This window comes from Neophocaena asiaeorientalis, unplaced genomic scaffold (genome assembly GCF_003031525.2).
Source record: "Neophocaena asiaeorientalis asiaeorientalis breed wild unplaced genomic scaffold, Neophocaena_asiaeorientalis_V1.1 scaffold217, whole genome shotgun sequence".
Taxonomy (NCBI): domain Eukaryota; kingdom Metazoa; phylum Chordata; class Mammalia; order Artiodactyla; family Phocoenidae; genus Neophocaena; species Neophocaena asiaeorientalis.
In genome coordinates this window covers 6,194,447-6,216,156 of record NW_020172293.1, presented here as the reverse complement: position 1 = coordinate 6,216,156, position 21,710 = coordinate 6,194,447, and the positions used below count along the sequence as shown (strand labels likewise).

At 40.4% G+C, this 21,710-nt stretch overlaps 1 protein-coding gene across 1 annotated transcript in view; it reads left to right on the top strand.

The window, feature by feature from the left end:
• The window catches only part of PLXDC2 (plexin domain containing 2), a 406,458-nt gene that overhangs the window by 158,537 nt on the left and 226,211 nt on the right, over window positions 1-21,710 (top strand). The window contains exon 2 of the mRNA XM_024765446.1: window positions 2,449-2,660. Coding sequence (XP_024621214.1) covers window positions 2,449-2,660 — 212 coding nt within the window. The remainder of the gene's footprint in view (window positions 1-2,448; window positions 2,661-21,710) is intronic.

The following is a 21,710-nucleotide window of genomic DNA, read 5'->3' as shown; positions in this document are numbered from 1 at the left end:
TTTGCGTTACGTGGGCCTCTCACTGTTGTGGCCTCTCCCGTTGCAGAGCACAGGCTCTGGACGCGCAGGCTCAGCGGCCATGGCTCACGGGCCCAGTCGCTCCGCGGCATGTGGGATCTTCCCGAACCGGGGCACGAACCCGTGTCCCCTGCATCGGCAGGCGGACTCTCAACCACTGCGCCACCAGGGAAGCCCTACTGTGTACTTTTGTTGTAAGCTGCCTCATATATTTTTGGTAATGAGGCAGGATATCTAAATAAAGCAAATAAAATTGCTTTATGTAGCTTTGCCTAGAATCATAAGTCTTAGAACCTGGCACATAGGAAAAACTGTCTGCTTTTGCAGGTAAGATATTTTCATTTCCATTTGAAATATAGGGTAACTAAAGCACAGAGAGTTTTGTAAATCATGCAATATCCCCTATTCAGCAAACCTAACAGAAAGAATTCTACCCCAGGTCTCCTGAATCCTTGTACAGTATTTCTTCCGTACTTAATTGTGCCTGGTCCTATCATTTTTGCTCCAGAGAGACTGTCTATAATTTATTCATTCATTTGGTCGGTCAACAAACATTTACTGAGCATTATTCAATGTCCAGTGGGGACAACACCTTAAAAAAGAAAAATTTTCGGGCCTTCCCTGGTGGTGCAGTGGTTAAGAATCTGCCAGCCAGTGCAAGGGACACGGGTTTGAGCACTGGTCTGGGAAGATCCCACATGCTGCTGAGCAACTAAGCCCGTGCACCACAACTACTGAGTCTGCACCCCAGAGCCACAACTGTTGAGCTCGCATGCCACAACTACTGAAGCCTGCATGCCTAGAGCCCGTGTTCCGCAACGAGAAGCCATCGCAATGAGAAGCCCGCGCACCGCAACGAAGACCCAATGCAGCCAAAAATAAATAAATTTATAACAAACAAACAGAAAAGAAACATTTTCTGTAAAATACTCATTAGACATACATATTGAACATTTACTGTGTGGAAGGTGGGAGGGGACCGTGATAAACCCTCTATGTACCTGGGTTTTTTCCTAGCCTACAACTAGCTATTCTGTGAATTGAGCACAGCGCTTCGTTTTCTGGCTCTAGGGTTCCTTTCTGTGGAAGTTTTGGCCATTTCCATCTCCATGACTCTTTTAAGCTCTAATACTCTACAAGCCCATGGAAAAGTCTAGATTGCCAACACTGTGGTAGTGCATCACTCTAGACTGTATCCAATAAGGCTTTAGGCAGTGGCAGATCATTTAAATTCACGGTGAAATCAAAGAATAGCCCCTCTAGAAGAATGATTAGCATCTTTCTGAGTTCAAAGGGAGATATTTTAGACCATTTGCATGTGATTAGTAGTGGAAGCCTTAACTTGGTTATTAGAGTTCTAAGTAACTGATTTAATGGTATTATAAGCTTCATTAAATACATTTTTGTTTCTTGGAACGTCCTTGTATTGATGGGAACCTCACAGCTGTAATTAAATCATTGCTCTCTTAGCGCTTTTTGAACCCATATCCTGCCAGTTATAAAGCTTGTCAATTTGTATCTTTTGGTAATAGTTGCCTAGAGGAGAACTGTTCTTGGTCAGACACTGAATTTCCCATACTTGTGGAACACCTTCCCCTGCTGACCCACTGAAATGAAAGACTAGGAGTAATGATTAAATCTAATTTTCCCTCCTGTAGTAGCAGAATGAGCTGGGTCAGCAAGGCCAGTCCCTGCAGATGGCTTTAAAATACCTTTGTGATTTGATCTCCTTGCCTTCCCATCCATTTCTCTAAGTGCCTATCACTGTCATCCTTTACCACCCTGACAAGATTCCAAGGTGAGAACAGCTCAAATGAGCAAGAGCGTTTGTGATGCCTCCCGAGGACGTGGCTTATTAAATGAGTTCGGCAATGAACCAAGTCTGACTTGTGAGCTACAAGGCAGGTTAGCACGTTTGCACAAAGGCCATTCCATGTGTTATTTAACCCATTCAAATGCTCTGTTTTCTCTCTGCTGCCCAGCATAACTCACATGAAATAATATAAACTCACAAGTTATTAATGTCTGATTTGTATTTTCAGATGTGCTGGGAATCATTTAGTTTCATTCCTTTGTTTGGATTGTAGTTTGTTTTCTCAGAACAACTAGAGAATGTTTATGAAGGGTGTGTGTGAAGGACGGGCAAGGAAGGGAATAAAAGTGCATGACTTTAGGGCTGCACAACTGTTTTAGGGACTCTCTGGATGTGCACATTAACCTTTGTCACGACTTACCGCGGTGTGTCCTAGCATTGCATTCTACTCGGAGATATTCGTACCAACTCAAAGATATTACAGTTAAACAGATTTCACTGTTATGAGTTAGTTTCCTCTTCTTACGACTAGCAGAATATTTTTCTTCTCTATTAGAAAGCATGCAAATGATGCATAACAGGTGGTAAATCGTTGTTTTTTTTTTTTTTCCAAACAGATTGGCACTATCAGGTTGCTCAGGCCTTCCCACAAACAGAAGAGGAGGTGGAGGTGGATTCCCATGCATTCAGCCACCGGTGGAAAAGGCACTTGGATTCTCTCAAGGCGGTAGACTCAAACCGAGCCAGCCTGGGCCAAGACTCCCCAGAGCCCAGAGGCTTCACGGACCTGCTCCTGGACGACGGGCAGGACAACACCACCCAGATTGAGGTAGGTCAATGATCTGGGTAATTGAAATGAATTAATAAGTATATTTCTTACAAGGCACCCAACTTCCACATATGTATCAATATTTATAAGCTGTCCCTTCAGCTCAATCTGGAACTTATGGACTTTTTTGTAGAGGATCAATTTAATTCATTAATAAATAATTAATTTGTTAATATTCAGGAATTCAATAAGTAATTATAATTATGTTAAATAAATAAAATAAATAATAGCTGAGCCATTTAATCACCCACAAATGCACTTACTCAGGAAACAGACAAACATGGGCTTGCTGTGATGACGTCAGTGAGGAGACACAAAGGGAAATACAGTCCATCTCCTGCCTGCAAGGAGATGATTGTGTAACAGGGTCAGAAAGTCTAAACGCCGTAGCCAACTCATCCCTATGCCGTGTGATATGCGCAAAAGTATACGCCAGTGTGGCGTAGAGGAGGGGATGATCGTCTGCTTGGGATTAGGGGATGGGCTGTTGTCAAAGAGGCCTAGGAGTGGGCACTTAGGCTCGGGCTCGGCAGATTGAGAGGAGCTCACCAGGTTGATAATTTGTCGATGGTAAAAGAGAAGATTGCTGGCAGAACGAATTACATCTGCAAAGGCTGAGTCTTAGAACGGCATGGCATTATGAGGAGTCTTGCATGGTGACCAACTGTCCCAGTTTACCTGGGACTGAGGGGTTTCCTGGGATGTAGAACTTTCAGTGCCTAAAATGGGGCAGTTCTGGGCAAACTGATGGTTGGTCACTCTATTACTTTACATAATTCTTTGTGATAATTGGAGCCACAAATGGGAAAGAGAAGGACGGTTGGAGGTGGGTTTGGCGAGTAGGGAAGGCTGCTGAAGGCACATTCTAGGCAGATTTTGGGGTTGCCCAGAGGCCTCAAGGGTGGTATTGCATTGCTTAAGTTTCCATAGTCCTTAGCATTGCAAATCCTAAAATATGATCTTGTTAGTATACTAGATATAACAGACACAAACAAGTGAATCTTATGGAACTAAGCAAAAACCATTCAAGTGAGAACAGAAGCTATTTATTCAGTTTGTTGTAGCAATGGAGTGAGCCTCTATCACTTGCCTTTGGCAGAGACTCAAAAGCAGGCAGGGGAGTGGGAAAGTTTTTCCGTTAAAAAAAGAGAAGGCTCCAGGTGTGCTCTGTTTAGAGGTTGTTGGCTCGGAGAAGCTGGAGGTAGGCTCATCAGAAGCCGAGCATCTCATGTGATTGGGGAACATACATGGCTTTCTGTGGTTGGTCCAGAGTTGGGCATCGGGACAAAAAATAGAGAAACCATCAGTTTTTAATCAAGTCCTGGCCCTTCTGGGCCGATGGCTGCCAGGATTGTGTTTTGGCTCCCTGGACTGGTTGCTCTAGAGGTTGGGGTCAGAGTTCTGTTGTTATCCATGGTCTGGACATTGTCCGTTTGTATATTCTCTCAATCTGAAGGTTTAGTTCCTACTATGTCCCAGGTAACAGGTTTCTATTTTAAAGGACCAGGCAGCATTCTTTTTACTGCCCTGAAATACTCATTATTTAGGAAAAGAACTCAACTTCATGAAACAGATATGACATAGTTCTGCAGATGGTATCAAAGCATCATTTTGTTCCCTCATGGTGAGAGGAATCTTCAGAAATGAAGCACAGGCCATTGGGATTCTCTTTATGTGAGAGCCCGAAGATTTTCAAAACCCCTCTCCATCGCCTTAGTTAGTTTGTGACTCTGGTGGTCCCTGACTGCCCCCGTCAGGCCCTTAACAGACAACAGAGGATGTGCCAGGAGCAGAAGTCATATAATATCTGTAAGAGGCTCTTCTGACTCCTGCAGAGTACCTGCTATTTTGGCAACAATGTCGTGGTAACAACTCAGGGTAGGCAACACAGTTCCTCCCTGGGCTGCTCTTGAGCCAGGGTGCAGCATAAAGAAAGGAGAGCTGAACAGAAGCAGAGATGTTTCCTCTTTGCCCAGAACTAGTAACCTATTGAGATTAAAGGGAGAGAACACAGACTCCTAGAACTCTGTGATCTCCGTGCAGGGTGCTGAATTTTTCTAATCATTTGTAAAATAGAAAATCCTTTTGCTCAGGGATATATTAACACTCCCCAAAGTATCAGTACAATTCTAGTTGTTAGTATAGCCATGATTTTGTTATTCAGCCAGTTTTTCTCTTTTTCTTCGGGAGACCACGTAATGTCAGAGATTTTGAATCAGTAAAAAGGAGGAAGGATGATGCGGGGAGCTATTCACTGAGCACTCACTTGGTGCTAAGACCTGCCAGGTGCTGTATGGTCATCATCTTATCTGGTCCCTACATCAGCCTGCTGAGATATGCATCCCCAGTTTCACTGGCTGATCTCAGTGATTAACATGAGGGTACTTTCAGTTTTAGGTTGAGTATTTTTCCTAAGGTCTCTCATTAATGAGTAAAGGGCTGGCATTCAAACCCAGGACTGCCCAGCTCTCAAGATTTAGCCTTACTACTTGGCTTTGCTTCCTCTAATAGAAGGAAAAATAAATGGCTGTTTGATGATGTAATGATTTTGGATAACTGTAGCACCTGAATATCGATAGAGTAACTTCAGGGTTTCAGTCTGGCTGAAAGGGGACTCGTCTTGAAGCTAGATTTCATAACAAGAGGACTGCTTTTATTTTGAGTTTATTTTTATGGGGTGCTGGGGATTGATGGAGATTATTGGGGATCTAAAGTCCCATAAGTCACCCCTCGGCACCACCACTAGTTCTGGAAGCAAAAGCCTACATCAGAAGCTTCTCTGTAAAGTTTACTTATCCTGGCCCTTGAAATAGTATTTTTGAAAACTGTTGCGTCTCTTTTGGGGAAAATACTTTTGCCCGATTGAGTTAAATGGAAATAAGAAAGAAAGGAAGCAAATGGTTATAGAGGGATTGCTCTGTGCTGGGCATCGTGACAAGATCTTTCTTATGTTTTAGGAATAGCATTTTGATTTATGTTGCTTAATATAAGCAATGAGCATGAACGACTGTGTATGCTTTTGCCTTTTAGAAGCTTCCAGAGTCGATGTCAGGAATCAGAATTATTTGGCCTGAGAGCCCTGATTGTAGCAGTGGCTGTTAAAATAATTTGTATCCCAGTGAGACTTAAACCACCCAGAATGGCATCCCTGTGCATGTTCTCCCCAACTTCTGCCATTGTCTAGACTCTGTATCCCACTTTCACTGAACGAAGACAAAAACAAAAGACAATAGCATATTTACTATTTTGGCACAAATTCACTCTGAAATAAACAAAAGCTGTTATTTTCTTAACTTGGTACTTGACAGTATTTTTTCTGGCTCTGCACAAGAACAGATAATGGAGGGATTGTAAAACTTAGTATCCCAGTTAAAGAATCTTCCAATTGAAGTTTCATTGCTGTTGTCATTGTTTTCTTTTTTTCATATTCTTTTCGTGAAGATATAAAGATGTTTTGAAACAGTTTGTATTTCCTGATGAATAAGTGGGGATTCAACATTTGGCAAGTGCCACTGTCGATCTGCATTTTATTTTACATGAGACCTTTATTCTTGTACCTCCTCTGTTCATGTGGATGTATAACCACTTGGGCAAGTCAAAAGAAGAGTACTGGGCTTCCCTGGTGGCGCAGTGGTTGAGAGTCCAAGAGTCCGCCTGCCGATGCAGGGGACATGGGTTCGTGCCCCGGTCCGGGAAGATCCCACACGCCGCAGAGCGGCTGGGCCCGTGAGCCATGGCCACTGAGCCTGCGCGTCCGGAGCCTGTGCTCCACAACGGGAGAGGCCACAACAGTGAGAGGCCCACGTACCGCAAAAAAAAAAAAAAAGAAGAGTACTTCCCCCTGATTAGTAGGTATTAAAAGCAGTCACTAGCATGCTTTTTGTAATTACTTTGGGAATATAAGGGCTTCAGGGACTTTCAGGTTAGATTGAATTCCATTCATGACTTGGCCATGCTTGAGCAGCCTTCAGTGAATTCCATGACCGCAGGGACACATGCATGGACGAGCAGCACGTGGATCACCACCTCGCTACTGGCTGCCCTTCCATTTTCTGGGTTGGAGCTCTTGCAGCATCAAGGGCGCCCTATGGGATGGAGAGGGACTGAGCAGTGTTTGGTGAGAATTACTCGTCTTCATAAAGCTCAGTTTCCTCAGCTTATGCCTGTGTGATGCTGTCGGTAACTTACAGTTCTTCACTTTACAGAAATCAGTCCTTTCTAACACATGGAACCAAATGTGTGTTTTTTTTCCCACTTTTTCACATGCAGCATTTGGAACTTCATATTCCCTCTCTTGGGACAATGAAAATGTTTCTGAAAAGGATTGTCAAGTGTGATTTTTATTTTTTTGGCTTCGATTCAAAAGTACCTGGATAACTTGAAGAAGGGAAGATTAAAAATGAGGTTTATGGATCATATAAGTGTAGCTCCATGATCCAAACTGACTCAGACATTGTGAGCTAGACCAGCACGTCTCCGGTGATGCAGGTGTGGCTAAACTACAGGCGACACTTTGCATTGCAAGGAGTTAGAGCACAGAGCAGATTTAGCTCTTAGTTTTGAGGGTATAGATTTCTGAAAAATCTTAGATTAAATTGCAGTGCCTACCAACAACATATCTTGTGGATTTCTCATTCTTGTACCAAATAAAACTTGCAGGCATATCTAACAATTGTATCACCTATGATCGCATTAAAGTTCATATCTGAGGAAAGTACAGTGGAAAATGGTTAGCAAATATGTGCAACAGAAGTAGCTAAAAGCTACAGATCCACTGTGTTTCCACTTCAATGCACATGTAAAAACTCTTTTTTTGATCGTCTGCTGTGGCACACTGCCAGTTGTATCTGTATCATATTGTCACAAATTCTATAATATATTTCTTTAAAAAGCTACCAGTTGCCAGTTGCCGCACACAGGTTATCGTGTGTGTTCTAATCTTTTATTGCAGTTCATAACTAGGTATTCTATTTGACAGGAAAGAAGTCACTGGAAAATCCTTCATCTAAAAGAGAATGCTGTTACTTTGAGATATTTTACAAAGCAAAGGCAAATTTCATAATGTCCCACGTGGGCATAATCTCCATGGTATGTTTGCAGTACAGAGAATACATCAGAATATTCTTAGATAATGAAATCCTACCGCTCATGTGTCTCAAGCGTAGATACGCTTTCTCAGTTTCAGAGATCTGACAATAACAGTACTGAATATAAAGGTAGGGTAGTAATAAGACACATCATCCCATTTCACAGAAATAATGAAAATTTGCAGAATACTGCTGCGCTGATTCTTTCTTCAGGCCACTGTTTTGCTCAGTGAACTCGTGGAAGACAGTACTTACAGATGAGAAGAATGTGGTCATGCAGATTTGTGACATTTTTCAGAAGAAAGAAAAGTACTACCTGATACTGAACAGTTCTTTTACTATATTTTCTATGAATGTAAAAGCTGGTGTCGATTTTTTTAATGAAGCATTTCCATCTTAGGGGAATCTTAAACTTTCAGAGGCATCCATCTGTGGTTGCAGAAGCAGAAAGCTGTGCAAAGGGAAGGCTCAGATAATCCTGAGGAAACACACTTATTTGACTCGAATGAATTGAAATTTCCTAAATGCATGTGTCAGGTTGCCTTCCACAAAAGATGAGAAGGAAAGCATTGTGAGAGCATGTGATTAAAAAGGAGCAGAAATACTGCATAAGTTAATCAGCACCCAGAGGAAGACCCTTATTCTGTGGAGAGCCAGGATTAATGAAGAGAGACAAGGTGTCATCTGAACCACGTCATGGAGAGAGAGTTAGAAGGTAGCCAGGTATCAAGGTATTTCTAGCCAGAGAGTTTTGCACTGGCAAGCGGGGAAAGATTTTTAAACTCCGTTATGCTACGTATCTTAGTCCGTTCAGGCTGCTATAACAAAAATACCATAGACTGGGTGGCTTAAACAGCAAATTTATTTCTCACAGTTCTGTAGGCTGGGAGTCCAAAATCAAAGAGCTGGCAGATTTGGTGTCTGATGAGACCCCACTTTCTGGTTCGTAGGGGGCTGTCTTTCTGCTGTGTCCTCCCATGGCTAAAGGAGCTAGAAAGCTCTCTGGGGATCTCATTTGTAAGGACACTAACCCCACTGATGAAGGCTCTACCCTCATAACCTAATCACTTTCTAAAGGTCCCACCTCCTAGTACCATCACATTGGGGGGTTAGGTATCAACATGTGAATTTTTGAGAGACATAAATGTTCAGTTCCTAATGCTATGCTAAGTAAGGTGTTTGGGATTTATCAGGAAGGAACTTGGAAGCTATTGAATATTTTAAATAGAGAAAGGCAAGATTGTATTGGTGCCCCAAAAATGAGTGAGGAGTGGATCTGAAAGCCCAAATCTAAGGGGTGGGAAGATGAAATAAATTTAGATGAGAATTATTGTGAGCTGAAATGAGACAGTAGTTAGAGGAATGCTATTGATGAGCATATGAACTTCAGGAATATTTAGATTTCTAATCGATAACTTACATTAACCACGATGACTGAAGTTTTACCCAAACTTCTGGTGCTTGCTTGATTCCGAGGGTCAATTGCAGATCCTGGTCATTTCCTTCCCTGGCAGTGTGGCCTGCTACAACCTTGACAAGCACCCATCTCACATGGGTTGGGAATTGGCCTCATCTCTTCAACTCTGTATTGCCAAAGGTTGTATGCGAACTGACAACAAAATCTGTTTCAACTTCTTTTGTTTTGGAAACTGGAAAAACACAGTTTCAAACTTATGATTTAATCCCATCCATTTGCTTTTAGAATATTGATGATGACTTTTAGTTTTCAAAGAAGAAAATCCACTGAAAATAGTAAATCAGGCAGAAATTATCTGCAATTATTGCTCACCCTCTAAAAAGATAATGAGGATTAAAATAGAGTATCATATATCTTGCTCAATTATAGATTATTCTTAGCTTGACATGTCAGCTCTTTATTGGAACAAAGATGAAAAAAGATCCATAACTGTACTTCAGAGAGTTCCATAAAGAATAACTGAATTATCTTTATGATGCTTCACTGTTAGTTAATTGAATTTACTTACGGTAAGAGCATGGAAATAGTCTTCGGAATGATAAATACAGGTTGTAAAATTATTAAGTGTGTTAGTCATATAATTTATTTTTAGAACAAGAATTATATTTTAGAATAATATTCTTGCATTTTCCATATACGAAGAGAAATATCATATGAAATATCATATAATGTAATATTCTTGCATTCTCCATATACAAAGAGAGGTCCTCCCCTCACCAGGACCCTGAGATTAATTATAAGAATCTGGCATTGAGTTTTTCCTACCTCAGTTTCCTAGCCATTCATGAGGACTGCGTCATATCCTCTGCCTTTCTTTGCATTAATTAGGGCAGCGATAAGGAACTTCTAATGTAAGGAACTCCAGGTTAACCAGTAGAATTTCTGCTTTGTCATCTTGCAATCTTATTTTTCTTCTTTCTCCAGTCTAACTTCCAACAGGACATTTAAAATACACTTTCATGAAAATTATTATTTTCAGTATCAAAATTATAGTACTGTTTAGTGTAATAGGTCTAGATCTTTATCTAATTGATTTTTTAAAATCCTGCTGAAGAATCAGGCTCATTGTTTGCTATTCCAGAATGTGTCCAGTCTGTGCACACTGAGGAAAGGGCTCAGGGTGAAGGATGGGCTGGAACTCAGGAGCAAAAAAGCCAGCAGGTGCTCGAGTCCTCTGTTCTCCTGGCAGCTCATGGATGTGTCCCCCAGTGGACAGTGGTCCAGGCAGGGCTGTGTCCTGTTTGCTTCTCCTCTTTATTGGACAAGTGTGAGAGGAGCATTGTACAGGGGAAATACATACCCAAGGTCAGGCACCAAGCAGCCCAGGCTGACCTGCCGGCAGTTTAAGAAGTGCCAGCACTTGGGTTGGGGGTGCCAGATTCCAGGGAATGATGAGCTCAGTCTCAGTCTTCTCCTTTCTGGGTGCGTAGCTTATCTTCTCAGCTATCTAGCTTCTGGGCAACAGAGAGATAGTTCTGGGGGTCATTCACTGGACAATCCCGTTCTATACTAATGGATTATGCCTTAAGGACTAGTCTTTTTTTTTTTTTTTTTTTTTGCGGTACGCGGGCCTCTCACTGTTGTGGCCTCTCCCGTTGCGGAGCACAGACTCCAGACGCGCAGGCTCAGCGGCCATGGCTCACGGGCCCAGCCGCTCTGCGGCATGTGGGATCTTCTTGGACTGGGGCACGAACACGTGTCCCCTGCAGTGGCAGGCGGACTCTCAACCACTGCACCACCAGGGAAGCCCAAGGACTAGTCTTTTATGTGTTATTTTCAGAATCAGAAACAGAATAATAAAGTGATTGTAGCTCAAAGACTAAATAAGTCTGAGTTGGTACAGTCATGCCAATAATATGATTTTTATTACTACATCTGGAGAAGTGTCGGGGCCACTCCTTATTCCCATGAAGATTTGTTGCATAATGACTCTGCCAGCCCCTATGATGTGAACTTACTTAATTTTAGGAATACTAACACCGAGTACGCTAAATCACACCAAGTCTTTGCCGTTTATTTTATCTAACAAATTAATGTGCGCTCTACAACTTAGTACCAATGTTTTGGAAAAATAAAGACTAGGACTCTAATAAACAATGATTATCTGTAATTTTGTGTGGCACCCAGAAGTTTCTATGGACCTTTGTCACAGATGTCTCATGTGTCTTTGCCAAATACTGTGACTTCTATGGAAACATTATTAGCTCTACACATAGGTGGGCCATTACATATATAGGAGGTGTTTAAAAACTCCTGATGATTTAAACTTACAGTATGAAAAAAGTCTATTGTTATTCTTAAGCAATGATGTATAATATATTTTGCTAAGTGTTCAGGGGACTTTTATCTCATCTTACATTTCTGAAGCAGTTTTAAGGCAGATAAGGTCTCTTTATAACAAAGCGTGCATATGCATATTCATATTCTTTGCTTTTGCATTTGTGATAAATTTGCTAATGTGCCACCCTGTACTCTATTAAGGAAGGTATCAAATAGCCAGAGGTCCTTTTGAGGAGGGGTGGCTAACATTCGGAATGAACAGAGACTGCCTTAATTTTCTTTTTGTGTATCCCTGAAAGAAAACCTTTCTGTTCATGTCCCAGCGATGCATAGATGTCTGAATCTGTCTAGAAACAAGAGAAGAATTGAACTTTGCAGCCCTTGGGAACAGTTGTTTTGAGCTATTTTCTGTATGGTATTTCAAGCCTGAGCTATTAAATTGAAATAATAGTGTGGAATCCATGGCACTGAATTGAATGAATGGATTAAATACTGCTGAAACTATTTCTCTTTTACAAGTAATTTCTAGCTCTTTTTGTAAACTTCATATATTTATACAATCTTTAGCTTAAAAAGCAAAGCTATGGAAAACACTAACATTCACCTTTTAGACAATATCTCTATCAGTCATCTATCTATCTATATTATTTTGCATTCACAGCGCTGATCCAACTTGTCACCAAAGGAATTCGAAACGAAAACTTGCAAAGCAAATTTCTTACTGTTGAAGTTAAACATTTCATTTAGTCACAGCACCTTTTATTAAAGAAGTCTTTTAGGTAAATACTTCCAAAACTAAAAATATTTCGTCTTGTGATAGGATTTTCCACTTAAATATAACACTGCCTAACTTTTTAAGGTTTCATGAATTCTATTCTGGAAATTTTTATAATTTTCAAAGATGAATGTCATGATTTATGATTGTCAGATTTCTTTCTCTAAGGACCGTTTAGGTTATAATATTGTCCAATTTTCTTAGGTTATAGTGCTTTGCACAGTGTTCATATTTGAATGCAGATCTTTACTTGTTCTGTCAATAGAGCAGAAGGTGATTTAAAATTTCGTTTTCGAAAATGTTTACAGGGAACACTAACAAACCTTTCCAAGAAACTCAAAACAGTTAATTTGTTCGTTGTAAATAGTGTTGTAGAATGATCTGTTATCTTAAAAATCAAGTATAAACAATCAGTTTTCTCTTTCTTAAATACCAACTGAACAAAGAATGACTTGTCATCTTTCTCTGTCCATTGAGGAATCAGATATCTCTTTATTATTTTTAAAGTGAATGGGATTAATCTTTACCAGAACAGAAGCATGTCATATTCAGATGGGAAGGGTGCAATTCAAACTGTAAGAAAACAACTTTATGAATAAATACAGAAATGTGCCAGGCCAAAGTAATAAGTATTCATTAGAAGTTTTTCTCACGTTACTAATTGGACCTAGTGATAAAAAACTATCTTCTAAAAGTAAACAAAAATTTTAGACAAATCTTTGTATTTTCACTGTCCCTTAAAAACTCTGTGGAAAGTAATATTTTCCACCATAAACCTAAGGAAATAAAATAATCAGTACATTCAAAAGCCCCCCTTCTTTGCCCCTGCCAACAGCCCATCCAACGTGGCTCTATTTAGGCAGAAGACTTTAGAAAGAAAGCAGCTGCAGTTCAATTACTTACTGGTCCACAAAGAACTTAAATAGAAATCAAAATCACTTTTGCCATGACGGTTAAAATGTTATTTTGCCTCATCGAAGAGGTTTGCTATGGTCTGAGCATATTTCAAATGTATATGACATGCTTCATTCAGGCAGTTTAGTCACTGAACAATCATAACTGCCACTTCAAGGATTTTTTTTTTAATTTTGCTTTGTAAAGGTGTATTTCTTACTTTGTTATTAAAAGGAGAATGGTTGACATTTTCTGCATTTAAATCATTTGCATAAAAGGACAAAAGAAAAAAAAACTCTACGTTTTTATCTCCTTAAGAAAAATGTTTAAACATCTTCAAAGGGAATTTTTTTTTTCCAGCTGGTGATCACTTGTGAATGCAAATTAGAGTAAGGGGTAAATGACTGTGAGACTGTGCCTCCTGATTGTCTATTGACTTTTTAAGTGTTGGTAATAAAGAATCTGGTAAGAGAAAATGATTTCCAACTTTGAAACAGTCCCTGAAACAAAGCGAGGAGCGGGTTGACAGAACAGAAGCAGAATCTGGGACAAACATTAATTTTCTCACTTTGTCCCTTTTTTTTCTAGCAGTGCTTTCCACCAGTGATCTGCCATCTGCCCAGTAGCCTCCATACCAATGTATCATTGTCTTCCTTTGGGCTGTAGTTGCAAAATTAAAAACCGAAGAACTTGGCATTGTAGGTGGTGGTTTTAAAAATCTTTATGTGTAGGCAAGGTTGCTATAAACTATAGATATTTTTCAAAGCCTATAAATAGAAATTTTAGTGATTTGTAAATGTATGCGGGTGTGTGCATGTTTTGTGTGTGTGTGTGTGTGTGTGCATACACGTGTGTACGTTATTCCAAATCACTGTAAATAAAAATTACCTCAGTGGGGGAAAATAAACGGTGGCTGGATAGCCCCGTTTACCTTACGCTTAGGCACTTATTTCTCTGAGCAAACACCAGTATTTTTTTTTTCATGGAGGCAGTAAAAATGAAACAGCTACCTGGAGGACTGGCCAAGACTCTCTTGCTTCAGTGAGTGCCTTAAGCTTTAAATATGTTCTTTAGATTATTGTTCTGGAAGGTAAGGATGAGACACAACGAAGGAAATCAAAGCATAATGGATTTTTTGAAATAATGAGGATCGAGGGAATTGCCTGGTGGTCGATTGGTTAGGATTTCTTGCTTCCACTGCAGGGGGCACGGGTTTGATCCCTGGTCGGGGAACTAAGATCCTGCAAGCTGCTCGGCGCTGCCAAAAGAAAAAAAAGAGGATCAGACATTATGAAAACTGGAAAGGAGATGTGACCGTGGACCCAAGATTATGGGGCAGCTCAAATGAGATTCCCCAATTCTTCCGTAACTGTGCCCTTTTCAGCACATGCCCACAAAACCCTTGTTCACCTGGCTCTGTTTCAATCTCGGTGGCCCCTCTTCTCCCTTACGGGCAAATTTGCCCTTTCTCTCCACCAAGTATTTCTCTTGACTAGAAGCTCGTGTTACCACTAACAACTTGTGTAGCCTGAAATCATTATCCTGTGTCTCCATTCCTACAAGGCCACGCGAGAAATTTCTCTTCTAGAATAAGTGAAAGGGCCTCTCTATTTAAAGCAGGGTTTGGCAAGTGAAACTCCATGGATATCACTCCAAACCATATTGCCAAGAAATGACCAGACTATTTCAAAAGACCCAGTCTAGGGAAATGTAACTCAGATTACAGCCTCCATGAGGGATGAAACAGTGCTGGATCTTTTGTTGATGTTCATAAAGCATTCATTGATTTGAAGTAAAAATTTTTGGATGCAGGGAGAATAGTATTTAACTGAGGGTTAGACGTGAAACCCAGGAAGCATAGGGAGACTTGACTTCCTTTTTGACCAAGAAAACCAAGATTCACTTGTGGCTAGGACTGTAAGTAAAATGGAATGTGGCAAGGACTAGAACTAGATTACCAACAAAAGCCTGATGTTTTTGTTGGCTGTTTCCACATTCAAATGAGTAGTGACGTCGGGTATGTGATTATAGCTTGTCCACTGGGATTCTTTGTACGGCAGTAAATTTGTCTTCACACTCAAATGACCTGAATACCATTTTCTGCTGCAAAAGAAGAGATGAAGGATGAGGGAAGGTAAGGTGGTTACCGAGAAAGTGTCCCATGGTCATGGTGTAGAAACCCTTTTCCCCGGGTGCAGGAACAGTGATGCCTCTTCAGTGCCTATCTTGAAACCGGGCTTGTTTCCGCTGGAGTCCCCTCTCTCCTTGTGCTGATTGAAGCTCACGCTCCTGCACAGATTTGCACCCCTGCCCCCTCTAAACTGTATTTTTGAAGAGTTATATTTGAAACTGTCACATACAAAATAGTAGTAAGGGGCTTCCCTGGTGGCGCAGTGGTTGAGAGTCCGCCTGCCGATGCAGGGGACGCGGGTTCGTGCCCCAGTCGGGGAAGATCCCACATGCCGCTTAGCGGCTGGGCCCGTGAGCCATGGCCACTGGGCCTGCGCGTCCGGAGCCTGTGCTCCGCGACGGGAGAGGCCACAACAGTGAGAGGCCCGCGTACTGCCAAAAAAAAACAAAAATAGTAGAAAGAGGCGGCAGCAGCGCTGGCGGCAACAACGCTGGTGTCAGCAGCGTGACTCTTTGTAGCCTTCTGGCGCAGAGCAGTGAAGCCACCACACTTTGCAAAGGCAAGCGTGCACCTGCAGGAAAAGTATCCCCTTGGCTTTAGTAAGCTGCTGCCGCTGCTGCTCTTACTTCAGTCACTTTGCTTCTGCTGGGGCTGTTTTTATCCACTTCGCTGCCTTTCTTTCTGCTTCCCCTCTCAGGCAACCATAAATTGAAATGCCGCAAAAGCACACATACCTGGAGACAGAGGCAAAGAGACAGAGACAGAGAACAAAGAAGCACCTTACTGAGTTCTGTCCCTTCCAGTGATGATAGAAAACCTGAAACCACTGCTGTGAATCTTAAGCCACCTGCCTTGGGTGCTAATTGAGTTTTCTCAGGTGACAGCAGGCATTATAGCGCTTCTAGATGAGCAGGGGCCATTGGGCATTTGGTAGAAAAGAGGCGGGGGGTGAGGCTCATCAAAACACTGGACCCTTCCAGGGTTGTGCACCCACTTACTCCTTTATGAATCATCCATGGCTCCAGGCTTCCTTTAATAGAGTAATCCGTGCGTTAACCTCCTGGGATTATTATTCGGGAATCAGGAGAGACCTATTTCCAAGTTCCCCTGTGATGTGATCAAGCTGGAATCTCTCTCCCCATTTTCTTGATGGATTATATATCTGCCTACTTCTAGCATGAAGTAATTGAATTCCGTTTTTTAAAATGGCTGTGTTAACCACTCTTTTGGATTGATTACTCCCTTTCGCTTTACATAGGCTTTCTCCAAACCGAATTCCATGAAGTACGTTAGGTTTCCCCTTTCTAAATTACTAGCGCAGTCCAAATTTGTTGTCTTGACATTTTACTACAGTTGCCTTGATTGGGTTCTGAGTGATCTGAAACTCTTCAGTCCCATATTTAAAGACAATCATTGGATTTACATTTGGTTGGTAAATTTGAGCCCTTGGGGTCATGGTGGCAATAGTCCAAAAAAGTTTTAAAAAAAAGATATCATCACATGAGGCATGATTTACTGCAAGGGAATTTCTCCCTAGATATAGGGGAATGACGGGGCATGGGCACCATGGCAGCTGCTCCCCAGCTGCAGCAGAGTGGGGCCATATGGGAATTTGGGCATATGATGCCACATCTCCTAGTTTCTCAAGAGAAATCCAAACACCTAAAAGTTGTTTGTTCATTCTTTTTTTTTTTTTTCCTTAATCACATGTGGACCAACACAGTGATGGTAAAATAAAATGTCCATAGGTTCATGTATCTAATGGCCACCTGGCCACCAGATGCTATTGCTACTATGTACAAAACAAATAACTAATTACATTCTTAATTAATATAAACTTACTAGGTCATCTTCCAAAGGGCCATCTTATTTCCAAGTTCTGAGGGGCACCTCACTGTTGCCTTCATGTCTACCCCAGAGGAAGCATACTATGTGTTGAGTTGAATTCAGTCAAATATAATCTGATTCTTGGAGATATTCTCTTCTGTCCTACTTTTCTTCTGTACTTATTTTATGTAAGTACAGTCCTGGTGGACTACTTCCTATTGCATCTCTTGTAAACATGATATTGAAAACAAGAAGTGAAACATGGTTTTAAAGGTCTCACCTTCACTAGTTATTTTGAAGAATGTTTCTAAGATTATTTTCTGTTCTTCTGAAATATTACAGTGTATGAAGTTGGAGTCATGGGAAATATACTCTTCGGTTATGATTGATTCAATATTCCAAGTTTTCAAAAGTATTTAGACATAATGAGAAAAACTTTTATATATTCAATTAATTACATATAAATATTGTAATTTAAACAATGACATTTCTTCAAGTAATCATCTTCTTTTGTTTTTCCTGGAAGACTGGAACATTTTAGACTTACCAGTGAGATGAATTTAGAAAGTCAAAGTGATTTGAAACATTGGCAATACATTCAACTGTTAATAAGACAGAAGTGTGCTCTGGTCTATATCTATAACTAGCTCGCTAAAAAATTAAATAAATAACAAATGGATTAAACTGTATGATCATTCAGTAGCATTGCATATGTATCAAATAACCACAGCATTTCTAATTTGCAGATAGATTTGAAGGAAAAAGAGAAAGAAAATCAAATAACTGGGGGAGGGGGGACTTTTAGTGTGAGACTTTGCATTTCTTTTCAATTTTGTAGCAGTTGCAACAGGTATAAGTGGTATCTTACACAAAACACTTTAGAGGTATGATGAAGTAGCTGGGTTCAGCTTACATTATTGGCAGAGCCAGGATAAGGACTCGCATCCCCTGTTTCTGGCTCCTGATGCCAGCCAACCATTCCCCATGCACCACCATGCTGCAGCTCTTTCTCTTGATCCCTGGTAACTGATACCTGGTGCTATGAACTGAATTGTACCCCCTCCCCCAAGTCGTATGTTGAAGCCCTAATCCCCAGTCTGACTGTATTTGAAGATAGGGCTGTTAGGAGGTAATTAAGGTTAAATGAATTCATAAGGGTGGGGTCCTAATCTGATAAAATTGGTGGTCTTATGAGAAGAGCAAGAGGGACAGAGCTCTTTCTCCACGTGTACACATTGAGGAAAGGCAAGGCAGTGTGAGAACACAGTGAGAAGGCTGCTGTTTGCAAGTCAGGAAGAGGGTTCTAACCAGTATATGCCCAGACTGGCACCCTAATCTCAGACTTCCAGGCTCCAGAAGTCTGAGAAATAAATTTCTGTTTAAGCCATTCAGTCTATGGTATTTCATCATGGTAGCCTGTGTGGACTAAGATACCTGGGAGGTGTGGAGAGACAATTTACTACGTGACATTTTCTAAAAAGGGTCCTTATGAAGTTTCCAACACTTGAACACCTAACCTTCCAATCCGAACTTAGCTACTCTTTTCTTGATGAGAATCCTCTTCTTCCTCCATCATGTGACTGGCTGCATGGATCCCCGCAATAGAAGTCTCATATTGCATGTTCTTTCCACCCATTTCCTCATGGCATATTTCCTAGTGAACCCATGATAGCTCATCACTTCAGGAAAAGTAGCCACTTCAGTTTACCAGAGTGTACACTTTCTCTGTCTTTATCCATATGGACTCCCTGTTTGTGGTGCTGGAGAAATTCCTGAACCTCTTTTCTATATTCATGTTCATGGTCTATTATTTGTAAACAATATTTCCTTAATGGTCTAAAAGCTTTGGCCATAGTGTCTTGGAAACTGAATTGTATAGCTATATTCTTCAGATTTTGTGCATGTGGTTAGAATCACTCACAATTGCATACATCCTTCAGTACTCATTAATGTCTGATGAGACAATTAAATGTCAATTAATGATACTTTTCTTCTTGTATACCAGGTAGCCTTGTTTAGAATGAGACGTCATATAAGGTAAATAGTGACCTAAGAGCTCTGACCCAAATGAATGAGTACATGCCAGAGACAGAATGTAGAAGGGAAAGTTGGTGAAGAAGACAAAAAAATAATCTAGGTCTTTTCTGGAAAATTCAGATTGATCTCAGGTTATTTCTTACCCAAATAGCAAATTGTTTATCTAGTCACCAGTTACCTCAGGAAGTAGTTTTAAATACAGCTAAACTAAATATAGTTGAAATATGGTTAAAGATAGTCAAAATAATCTGAGATATTATAAAATGCATTTCTTATCCAAATACATGAAACTTATCCATAACATCCCCAACAGCCTTTGCTCAAAGTCTTCTAATGGGAATTTATCCTTTTTTAAGAGAGAAAATTTTGTTTTTGACATCTTAATTTATTAAACTGTTTTCTCATCCTTGCCTGAATACTTCATCCCCAGAACATTCACAGATGAATCGTCCTTCTGACCTTTGGGCAAAGTCAATCCAGTTCCTCTTTGTCATCCAGTGGACTCTTCCCCATTCATTTCTCACATGACTTGACCTACAAGACCTCAACCATTTAGATCTTTCTCCTCTAGCCACATTTTATTTCATTTGTTATTAAAATGCTGAACTCACAGTTATACTCAGCAGGAATTTGTCATAAAGCTGTTATGTAGCAGACTAGCAACTGTCCCTCAACTTACTATTGGGAAAATAGTATAAACTTTTTTAGACTTTATAAATGTATTTATAAATTGGTCAGGGAGAGACTGGCCTAGGAAGAACCTGGAGCCTGAGGCTCAAGTCCAAGCCCGGAGATCTTTGAAAGCCCTTTAAGGGAGTTTGCGTTTCTCTGGGGCCCAATGCACTTCCTGGGTATTATTTATACTAGGAACAGCTTGATCCCCAGAGGACCCTCAGAGGCTGCTTCCTGGAAAAAGGATTAGAAGATCAATAATATGTAAATAAACTCTGCCACCCACATCCCTGCTCTGAGGAGGTCACTGCGGGCTCTCTGTGCCTGCACAATAGCCCTTCAGCCACTCAGAAGCAGCAGAGTGACCTTAGGGGTTCTTTAGAGCCCTGTACCAAGAAACAAATGTAAAGCACATGCAAATACTCTTGCTAGATTCATTATTGTTGCTTCCAGGGGAAGTGGGAGGGAGTTCGGCTTTGAAGATGGAAACCATGCAGCTTTCCTAGAGTCCTTGTGAGTACCTTACACTTTGTCAGAGTATGAGAAATTCTCTAGGCTTTAGCTCAGCAGTTTTACGACCAATATTTTCGAGTCTTTAAAGATGTTCTAATCTACCTCCGAAGAGGAAGGGAAAAAGCACTGTGGCAGTGGCCTCTGGAAGTCAGATATCATAAAACCAAAATGGAAAAAAAAAGACTCAATGTTTTCATTCCTTTGCAAATTAATGGCACTTAAAAATATGCATCATCTACAAACCCTATCTTTTCAGAAAAAGAAAGCATTAACAAGAAATAGAACATGATATTAGAGTAAATGATAGGTGAATAACCAAATGTATCTTTTTAAAAAATTCATCAAGTTATCTTTGTCTTTTTCACATTTTATTCTTTGAGAACCACTGTATTATGAATTCTTTACTGTGGATCTAACATTTTTGTCTCTATCATAAATGCTTTGAAAAGTATGCAAACAGATTACTTTTAGGTAGCCATTTTCCAAAACTCCTCTATTTAAAAGATTAACCAGCTAATGATTTTATTGCTTAATAAAATATTCTGGGGGAACCAATCACTTTCCGTTTTCAAGGCAATCTGTTGGTTTTTCTTCCTCGGCTTTAAAAATTATGCCTGTTATTCCTCTATATGTTTTGCAAACCATTGTTGGCATTTTTTGCAACAAAAACCTCTAGGCCATCATGAGTTATATAAAGTCTTCACTACATCAGGGGACCAAATTTGTATTGGATTTGGGGAACTATGCCCTGCATAGTAGACTGCTTACTTATAAGTCATCAAGTCAACAAAGCCTAATGCAAAGACCTGGATTGAACTTTGGATTTTGTACTAGTTGTAACAGAACACTGATGTGTTGTTTGTTCACACCTGTTCTCACTAGTCTGATTCATTGGAATGTTTATTACATTCTTTGCTCTCTGAGTGAACCTAAGAATTTTTTTCCCAGTCTCTTTCTCCACTGTCTCCTTAGTCTCTGGAATAATCATGTTCCGTCCAGAGTAAAACCCAAAGATAACTCTGACGTAAGCTCTCTTCATTTTTTTTACCCAGGCTGTTTTTTAATGTTTTAACCATTAAGCAGTATTCTGTTCTGAATTTTATCTACAAATTAACTGAATTCAAAATATTAACTGGTGATTATTTCTAAGCAACGTTTATGCACAGTGTAGATCAGTGAAGAGAACTGCTTGTATATCTAAGCCCAGGCAGAGGAAATCCATGAGCATATGGAAATTCTCTACTTATAGAAGTATCTGATATATGTAGACTTATAATGTAAGAACATTCAAGTAAGAGTTCCTGTCCTGGTTTCTTTTTAACTTTTCATTTGAGATACAAAAGTAAATCAAGTGGCC